Genomic DNA, 10277 nt, shown 5'->3' with positions numbered 1-10277 from the left:
TTACACTCAAACAAGCACTCAGTCTAAAATTCTCAATTTTCACTCGCCTTTCGTACCGACAAAAACTAAAAACACAGTGAATATATGTTTAATACTGGCGTTATGGAGCTTTCATTAAACTAGTGTCATCAGTCAGCATCAGCATCATGTTCAGCCAGGACTCATGATGGGAGACAAGGGAGGCGAGCAGTGCCTGCCCCCCCTGCATTGTAGCCTTAAAACGAGTATATAGCTCCACCCCTGGATATGTTAGATACATACACCACGTTTTTGAGAAATCGGAGCAGAGATACACAATAATGGAGGCGGCAGGTGGAGAGCAGCACGAAACACGACGACGTGCAGGTGCAGGCCTCGCCCTCCTGGGCGTCGTCTACTCATCGCTGCTCCTGAACGCCATCTTCGTCGCGCACCACTTCCTCTCGCCGTCCCGGCTGCTGCTCCGTGACGACGGGTGCGGGTGCGGGCTCACCTGGTCTCTGCAGGCGGCCAGGGAGGCCGAGGCGGTGGCCGCCGTGGAGTGCTCGGGCCACGGGCAGGTGTTCGTCGATGGCGTCGCCGGCGAGGACGGGCGGCCCGGGTGCGAGTGCAACAGCTGCTTCGGCGGGCCGGACTGCTCCCTTCGCACGCCCAACTGCACCGCCGACGCCGACAGGCATACGCGCTTCTCCTTGCCTTGCTTGCTTGTTTCAGCTGGGGCACTCGATAAGTCTCTCCCGGTCCACGATGGACGCATAATTATTTTTCCTTTTCTGAGTATTATTAGGTTGAAGCAAATTCTACTTTAGGTTTTGTTTAGATACTTACTTCAGTTCACAGATATTGAGGTGGATTTATGTGGAATTTAAGCCAAACATAGTTGTTGTTTGGTTCCATTCCATCACGGCAACCTTGACACAAATGGAGCGTCAACGGGGTCGGGAAGCAGATTTTTCTCTCTTCTTTTATCAGGATGGTTCTTATTAATAAGGATTAGTTTGGAGAAAAATATCAGAAAGGATTAGAGGATTAAAATCTTTTTTTATTTAAAATTAAATAAGAATAAGATTTTAGCTTCTTTAACCCCTCCGATTTTGTGGCTTTTAAACCAGCTCTAATAGTAAGTTTTCGTGGTAAAGTAATAAACGATTGAAATCGAATGAGATAGAGAAGGAAACGATTAATTCGGTTGCTGATTTGCTTATAATTCTACGCATAGCAGCAAAGGAATCTTTGCACGTCGCAATTTCCGGGCACCACTTTACAATCCTGTTTTCCGCCGATTAAAAAAGTCTGCCACCTGCAAGCTTGCTCCGGCTAAATAGATGCAAACAGTTTCCGCTATTAAATAGTACCAGTGCTAACAGTGGTACTGTGCTGACCATATTGTGTTGTTTGTGGCACCAGCGGGAACCCGTTGTTCCTGGAGCCGTACTGGCGGCGTCACGCGGCGGCCAGCGCCGTGGTGTTCTCCGGGTGGCACCGCATGAGCTACACCACCACGGGCGGGTTCCAGTCGGTGGAGCTGGAGCGCCAGATCCGGCGCCTGCACGGGGCCGTCGGTAACGCCGTCGCGGACGACAAGCACCTGGTCTTCGCCAGCGGCTCCCTGCAGCTCATCAACGCGCTGGTGCACGCGCTGTCGCCGGACGCCACGGCCGCCTCGCCACCGTCCAGAGTGGTCGCGGCCGCGCCGTACTACCCGGTCGGTGTTCAGCCTTTTGAATCATCCATCACACTGCATCATCATCAACGGGCTAAACTAAAACTTCAAGTCTGACAAGTCATTTTCTGCTGCTGAATGAATCCCATACGGATGTGTACATGTGCCGTGGTGCAGGCGTACAGACAGCAAACCTCCATGTTCGACGGCCGCGAGTACAGATGGGCCGGAACCACGGCCTTGTGGGCCAACTCGTCACGGGCGAACTCCACCGACGGCACCTTCATCGAGTTCGTCACGTCGCCTAACAACCCAGACGCCCTGCTCCGCGAGCCCGTCCTCCGCGGCTCGGCGGCGGCGATCGTCGACCACGCGTACTACTGGCCGCACTTCACGCACATCCCGGCGCCGGCCGACGAGGACATCATGATGTTCACCGTCTCCAAGCCATCCGGACATGCTGGAAGCAGATTCGGGTATGTCTGCATATACGAATCCATGGGCAGGCCGAGTGACATTCACCTGACCCTGACCTACCTCATGCTTGCCGCATTGCATTGCGCACCGGCCGCAGATGGGCGCTGATCAGGGACGACGAGGTGGCCAAGCGGGCTTTAGAGTACCTGAGGGACAGCAACATGGGCGCGTCGCGGGACACCCAGCTGCGGATGCTGGGGATCTTCAAGTTCATGCTGGCCAACCTGCGCGGCAAGGACGACATCTTCGCCTTCGGCCACGACGTGATGAGGAGCAGGTGGCTCAGGCTGAGCGCCGCCGTGTCGCGGACCCGCCGCATCACGCTGCAGAAGATCGCGCCCCAGTACTGCACGTACTTCGGCCGGGTCAGAGAGCCATCCCCAGGTGAGTGAGCTTATTTGGGAGACAGGAACGGAGCTCGATCGAAATCGCACGTCTGATGACGGCACTAACAGCTAGCCGGTGACTGTCTGTGAACAGCCTACGCATGGGTCAAGTGCGAGATGGAGGAAGACGAAGACTGCTACGAGGCGCTGCTGAAGGCGAACATCATCACGCGCAGCGGCGTCCAGTATGAGGCGAGCAGCAGGTACACGAGGATCAGCCTCCTCAAGTCGGACGACGACTTCGACGTGCTCATGGAGAGGCTTGAAGATCTTGTCGATGCCGACAAGTACGACGATTCCAACGGTTCGAGCTCAATGTAGCAACGGTAATCCACGGAAGTTCGGAAGCTTGGGGCGGTTTAGATCCACCTCTCTAAATTTTAAGAACACTCTAGCTCACATTGTATGAGGTGGGCTAAATTAAAATGCATATGATCAGCTAGGCGCTGATTGTTCTGCGAATGTAGTGGAACAGTCAACTAGAAGTTGACTGTGTTCCCACAATAAAACTACCTATATTGGATTGGCGCAAATTATGCGGTCAGTATATCATTCCATATTTATAGTACAACTTACAGTTTGTTGGATTATTTGGTTCATGTTATTACAATTATTCTATCTTTTTAGGCCAGTTTTAATGAATAGTTTTCGTAACACAGTTACTAACTCCAAAAGAGAGTCTTAAACTAGGTCCAAGTCCAACACATTAGCTTTTGTTATGATAACTATAACAATGAGATTTATCTAGATGAAATTTTCTGTATTTCTCTTCATAACTGACGTGCCAATGCCGGCTCGACAAGTTTGTTGATGTGTCACTCCTTTGAAAATCTCATTGAGATTGTCCTTACTATTCATCTATTTGAAACCATGCCATTGTAATTTGTGTTCTATCTGAAGCCTGCCACTATTTTTCCACCAGCTTAGCTTAGGCAGGGCCGTGCCGGAAGAAAACAAGGTCATGTACAAAGCTATTGAATAAAAAACTCTTCTTACTAAATCATTGAAAAACTCTGTCCATCTATAGTATCGTTGACAACATCATTATTAGATGTAGCCTCAATATTATTATCTATTTGCATCGAACCATCTATAGGCTCATTATCAACATTATTATCAAGTGTAGGGCTTTAATTAAGTGAATGATTATTAGGCGACACTTGTGATTCTTTTATAATAAATTTATCCATAGCTTCCTTCTGAGACTGAGTTAAATCATCTATTCTTTGTTTTTTCTTACGTTTTCCTAACCAGATTTATATTTTCTAGATCGATTGGTCGAAGACATGATGTTCGATAGTTGAATCTTGAAATACTAGACATCTAGTAAATTAATAAACATACACATAAAAATGAAAAGAACAATTAAACTATTGTAATTATTAAAAAACACATTAAGTTTTGTGCTTTCTTTCTTGAAGCTTGGGTGATCGTCACGTGGTGGTGGCAGTCTAGTACAGGCAGCCTCAGGACGCAAGGATTGAGTTCTTCAGCAGTAGAGCATGCAACTAGCAGTAGCAGCAATGCCGTCCAAACCATGCCACCGTGAATCCGTGATTAGGTATAGGGCCAGGGCGTTGGACGGATGGCGCAGAGGCTGATGAAACGTCACGAACTCGCGAGTGATAGCAGAAGTCAAAAGATGAAGATTATGATTATCTATGACCTGATTTTTATATTATATGGGTTGTATAGGTGTAAATCTGGGGGGCCTTGATATTTGGGGGCCCTGTTCTTGTGAACAGGTGGAACCCCCTCCTGCACGACCCTGAGCTTAGGGATGTGTACGACATCAATATGTCAAGAAACCTTAATGAAGGGATGTGAACGGATCTGGTGATCCGGTAACGCAATGCTCAACATATTATCAACATGTTCTACCTCAACGTTGCTACGGAATTAGATCTGCATAAACTCTCCGTCAAACCGACATGTTTCGAACTAGCCAAACTATTTTACGCAACAGTCTTTGATTTCTCTACACAATCCAACGATACAAAATTTCTAACCAATCCGCTCTTCGTGGGGAAGAGAAGGTGGTCGGCGGCTTGCTCTCCCCCAACGTTGAGCAGAAGAGTGTCGCGCAGGGGTGCTCGCGCTTGCTCCGACCATGTGCGCGATGGCGTGTAAGATGTCGGCGCAGGCGTAGTTTCTGCGAAATAGAACTACACCTCGGAGGTGCTAAATGCGCTGCGCGAGCCAAGGCTTCACGGCGGCACCATCAGGTGCACGCCCAGGAGACCTGCACGCACTTGGCGCAACACTTGTTGAACAGGGACGGACCTACATGCAAGCAAAGGTATTCAATTGAATACCCATTATTTTTGGCAAAAATATTATGTATACATATATATGTTATGTATATACACTAAAATATTATAAAAAGCATAAAATCATACTATTTTACAACTATTTTGTCTAAATTTTGATTCTCACCGGCCCTCTTCATTTCTCTACTGTGCAACCCATCAAACATAACGATAGTGTGATTTTAGATTGTTGAGAAAAAAATATATTCTACTAAAATTTCGAATATCCATACTTCAAATCCTGGGCGTGCCCCTGTTGTTGAAGAAGAATATGTTGTGGTGGGTCTTGAAGCACCGCCGCCGGCACTCCCTGCCACACTGAGAGGGCTTCAGATTTTTCTTGCCATCCTTCTTGTGGACCTTGGCTGAGGCGACGGCCACGGCCAGGAACAAGAAGCAGAGGAGCAGCGCCGCCACCATGTTCCTACGTGGCTAAAATATTTGAGGAGCCAGGCTCCTTTTAGCCATGCCCAACATATGCAAGATCATGTTTGCTGCGGTTTTAATCCCGCTGCGGTTTCTAAAGTTTTTTTGTTTCTATGTATTGCAGTTGTAGCAGTTCAAATAGTTGCAACTACAACTGCAGGACAGCCGAGTCCGTGAGCTTGTGAGCTTGTACATGTGAAATCTATACTACTCTATTAAGATGACAGTGTCAGCGTCCACACCCCAGTGCGCCCCCGTCTCACGAACCCGTCCCCTCACATCCCTCGCGTTGCCATTGCTTGGTCCTCTCCGCGCCCGCCGCCCCTGCTCGGCTGCTCCCCATGTCCCGCGCCGCGGTGACAAGGATCCGAGAACACCCCTGCGGACGCATCCGGGATTCAAGGCCTCCCCTCCCTTCCCCTGCCCCCACCCCCTCGGTGATGCCCGGATCCACGACTGCTACCGTCCAGCCTCGTTCTCCGTCCGCGACCGCTTCACGGTGGCGCAGACGCTGGAGGTGTCCACAGGGGGCGACACCGTGACCCTGCCTCCGTTCGACATCAGCGCCCCTCCCCCCACCACCGTCGATTTGTAGAAGCTCCTCGCCCGTTCTTGCTTCACCAGCGATTCGGGGAGGCCATGCCCCCCTCGGCCGCACCCCTTCTCCTCCTCGCCGCATCCCGCCTCTGGGCAGCCGCGCCACCCCTCCCTCCACCTCGCCGTCTCCTACCTCCTCCCCCTCGACCGCATCTGCCTCCCTCTGTGGCCTCGCTACCAAGGTCAAGATCGTCGAGATTTGTTAGGGTTTGGGGTTTTTGCGGTTGACTCTGAATCCCGCCGCCGCTGCTCGCGCAGGAGGCCTCGAGCTCCCAGTGCTCCCCTCCTCAACCACCCTGGGTAAGTGGCTCCCAGATTGATAGGGAAAGAGTTCGGACTGTAGGGGCTATTGAATACTTGATTGATGCCACAAGATCTGGAAATGTGTCCCGCTATATCAATCACAGGTAATTGCATATTATCATATTTTATGGAAATCCATCACTGGAGCAAGTTGATATTACAACCAATATTCATTTGTACTTATTGCTTTGATAGAAGTTGTTCCCCAAATCTCAGCACCCGATTGGTTTTGGTAGAGAGCAAAGATTGCCAGCTTGCTCACATTAGCTTGTTTGCTAATCAAAACGTAAGATTCTTTTTAACATATTTTCCAAATGTAATTTATATTGACTTTTAATTTTTGATATGCTATTTTTCAGATTGCCGTAGGAGAAGAACTCGCCTATGATTACCGACAAAAGCTTGTAGCAGGCGATGGCTGCTTCTGCCATTGTGGGGGTACCAATTGCCGAGGCCGTGTCTATTGACTTCGCAGGAAGACACTAAACTGTTCAACGCTTGGTTGCAGAACTCGAGGTTTCTACAGCTGTGTAGGCTGCTGAGCGATTTAGGTGGTACATTTACTTATCCTGGATGTTCATTTTCTTCTTGCACTTCTGCAGTGTTTGTTAAATAGCATTACAGTACCATGAAAGAGCAGTGACATATTCATGCACTTGCCATTATACTTTCCTTTTCCTGAACTAACTATATAATCACTTGATAAAGGGACAAATACTATGTCATAATTGTTAGTTAAGTATGTTATCAGCTATCTTTTCTTGGACACTGTACAATACTTGGATCCGGTAAAAAAAGTTTGTACCTCTTATAGGTTTCTATTTAGTTTTTTTCTGCCAATCTCTTCAAGCTAACTCATGTACGTGTATGAATCACATTGTTATAGTAGCTAACAATGTCAGTAGTGTACCAATCAATAACTGTATTGCAGTCAAGAAAATAGTAATTTCCTTGACTGATTTTGACATCCCCATGGCTTTAACAGTTTAAAAACTGAAAATTGATTCTACTATATTTGTGTTTTAAGGCCTTAGTGTAGGCGTACAATCTACGTCGACGCCAAAATTAAATCACCTTCCTACATCCATAGTTGATATGAACTGGTGAGATTCTTACTGATGCACTAAATTTCAATCTTAGGATACTCTTTAATTGATGTATGCTTTGCTTCAGTCGTATAATATTAGAGCAACTTATCATCCCCCATGTTTTATAATCCATCCTAGCATGGTACATTTTTTTCTGCACAATTGTACATGGAAGCATTAGTCATAGGATATCGGTTGTTGAAGTACGTCGTCAAGTGTACATGGAAGCATTAGTGCATTGAACGGCCGAAGAATCACCGCAGTAATTTTCTACCACCCATCTTTTGCTTTGTTTCCTTTTAGATTCAGATTCAGCTACACTTTCTTAACTAGGACATGCTTAATCCAGGGTACATGGCTGATGTGTTCATCTTCTAGAGGATATCTTGCACCAGAGTACACCATTCAAGGGCAGCTGAACAAAAAGAGCGACGTCTACAGCTTTGGTGTGCTGCTGTTGGAGATTGTCAGTGGCAGATGCCACACTGATCCTAGATTACCCGTTGACGAGCAGTTCCTCCTAGAAAAGGTGAAGAACAATCCTAATATTAGATTAGTTTTGAGGCACTGATCCAGTTCTTATGAACACAGTTGATTCGTTATAAAAAATAATGAGTTCGGAGAGATTGACTTTCTTGTAAAAGTAGATCAAACTATTAGAATTTTACAAACTTGCTAGCTTCGAAATACCTGAAGCGCTATTGCTATCAGTTCTTAGACTTTGGTTTAAATCATCAAATTTTTTTCTATTGTTCTGTCAGGTCTGGACACTCTATGAGTTCGATGATCTCGAGAGCATCATTGATAGGACACTAAAGCGCGATTTTGACACCGAGGAAGCACTCTGGTTGCTTAAGGTAAGTCTTGTGTGCATCCCGGATAGCCCTAAGATCAAGTCCTCCATGTCAATGGTTGCCAAGATGCTGCAAGGTGAGTGTGTTGTGGGTGATAGGATCATGAGGCTGGCCTGATCACAGACGTCATGGACCTGAAAGTCAGGATGGTAGAGCCGGTTCAGTTCAGCTTGACATCATGCTCGAGCACTATCGCGTTGTGGCCTGGGGCGCGATGCGCCCACTCCTTGTTGGGGATTTCCCATTCAGCTACTACGAGTCATGCCGTGTAGGTACGCGGTAGGTACGCGATCTGTCCCCTCTGTTCTGGATAAGACGTTCTGATGTGATAGTGATAGAAATAGAATAGAACGATGTGGTGGTGCCACACAGCCCACAATGTAGACGACACTTGGCTATCACGTTCGTTCGTCTCACTACAGAAGGGTGTGTCGCGGTTTTCTTTTTTTTCACTAAGCAAATGTGATGCTTGTTAGATTTGGATAAGAAACCTTTTGTTTTACAATATAATTCACTAATTGTATCGGCCGATATTCGATTGTTTTTGGTTCAATATTAGATGTTCAACAACATGGTTTTTTTTGCTTAACCAAATAATAATGTTGCAAAAGTACTAAGGTTAGCTTGTTTATTGTTGTTGATGTGCCCACACAAATACACATGTATGAGGAATATTGTTAGTATTTTCCATGTTCTTTTAGGTTGTTGATTCAATCGTGAGGGTCCTCAATTAAGGTCGAATGGATGCAATCAAAACTAGAAGGGTGTGCGCCATCGAGGATCACTGCAGCTAAGGCAATCGTGAAGGCTGGAATCGTTGTTATGGCACCGCAAGCTATTAGTGTGCTAGGTGGATTTAGGCCTCAAGGGAAAACGATTGACAATGTTGTAAAGGTGTTGCTCATTGTTTGTTGCCACAACTTTGGCGTGTTGGCTGAGTGACTGACTGACTTGTACGGTCTCTATTGTGCCTGTGTAGGTTGTGGAGACAACACTTGCCATGCAGGAGGCTGGATGCTTCTCTGTTGTGTATTAGTTGTTGGCAGATGATTTATAAGATATTGAGATCAAAATCAGGATGTTTCCAAACTGTCTATAATCAGGATGGCTATTGTAGCTTTTACAGTAGGTTGGTATTATATGTTTCCAATTTGTGTTTTTATTAAACCATTGTCTAATTGGTGTCAGGTCTTCTTCCATGGGCGGATCATTGTCGACTGGTGGTGTCAGGTCTTCTTCCATGGGCGGTGCCCTGGAGCGCCTGATTGTCTCACGTATTTGACCAGCAACAAGGGACGAAGATTGGAGCTGTGTGGATTGTGTGGAGGCGACACGGGTCAGGAGCATTTCATCTGGTGAGTACCGAGTACATCCCAATCCTTCTTTTCTCTGTGAAAATTGTAGATGTGTATGTCCGGCTGCAGAGTTTGTGTCTTTCTAAAAATTGATATGCCTGCTAAATTGTTGTCCTGTCTTTTGGGCAGATTTACAGAGAAGTAAAGAGAAGTTGTTTACATTTAGTCATCCTCTGTATCTGAAACAAGACTATGTTTCTACCTTGTCTTTCTCATGGTTCTTAGCCTATGGCCGAAGCTTCCATGCTTGATTCTTCAAACATCCAATGCAGATCCCTTTTCTCTGATGGATATGCTGATATTCAAGGCTGTGGAAGAGCAGGTCAAGAAGAGAGTAGAGAATAAGGCAATGATCTTCGAGCAGAATGCCACTGATAGTGAGTGCAAGGTCGATCCTAAAGTGCTCTCCAAGCTATATGATCATTGGGTGGATGCCACACACCAAGGATGTCTGCCTTGACTAATCACCGATTAGCTGTAGCTGTAAATTTTATGTATACATGGTTTCAGTTGCGCTCGATCCAATTGTCTTAACCTTGAATGGACATTTTGATGTTTCTTTCATGAATGTTCAGGTCAACGGCAAGATAAACCAATTGCGTTGTATGAGTTTTAGATCATAACTCAAGTTTTTTGTAGATCTTGGTGCTATTTCATATGATGTGTCATGTTTCAGTGATTGCTTTATAGTGAACCCGTAAGATGTAAAATGACCTTTATGACAGAACCATATGTAATAACAGAGTATTCTGAGGAACCTTTGTTGAAGTAAATGTAATCGAGTTTCCTAGCAATCTTGTTCCTGCAGACGAGCATTGGAAAATAACAGAGTATTCTGAG

General features: G+C 46.4%; 1 protein-coding gene and 1 pseudogene across 2 annotated transcripts; both read left to right on the top strand.

Annotated features, from left to right (window-relative positions):
* The first annotated feature begins 225 nt into the window (after window positions 1–225).
* On the top strand, window positions 226–3136 carry LOC100273094 (uncharacterized). The gene is made up of 5 exons (NM_001156286.2): window positions 226–655; window positions 1387–1684; window positions 1820–2118; window positions 2217–2503; window positions 2600–3136. The coding sequence occupies exons 1-5, from the start codon at window positions 300–302 to the stop codon at window positions 2824–2826; spliced, it is 1467 nt and encodes a 488-aa protein (NP_001149758.2). The 5' UTR covers window positions 226–299; the 3' UTR covers window positions 2827–3136.
* Window positions 3137–5490: 2354 nt separating this feature from the next.
* LOC100384481 (SET superfamily - serine/threonine kinase - ketopantoate hydroxymethyltransferase - chorismate mutase pseudogene) lies at window positions 5491–10031 on the top strand (annotated as a pseudogene). Its single transcript, NR_159419.1, has 11 exons — window positions 5491–6244; window positions 6336–6426; window positions 6500–6691; window positions 7168–7243; window positions 7410–7490; window positions 7578–7757; window positions 7990–8085; window positions 8784–8976; window positions 9062–9211; window positions 9313–9437; window positions 9710–10031. The product of NR_159419.1 is annotated as an SET superfamily - serine/threonine kinase - ketopantoate hydroxymethyltransferase - chorismate mutase pseudogene (transcript).
* The last annotated feature ends 246 nt before the right edge of the window (window positions 10032–10277 follow it).

This window comes from Zea mays, chromosome 3, assembly GCF_902167145.1.
Source record: "Zea mays cultivar B73 chromosome 3, Zm-B73-REFERENCE-NAM-5.0, whole genome shotgun sequence".
NCBI classification, from domain to species: Eukaryota; Viridiplantae; Streptophyta; class Magnoliopsida; order Poales; family Poaceae; genus Zea; species Zea mays.
This window is presented reverse-complemented; position numbering and strand designations above follow the sequence as displayed.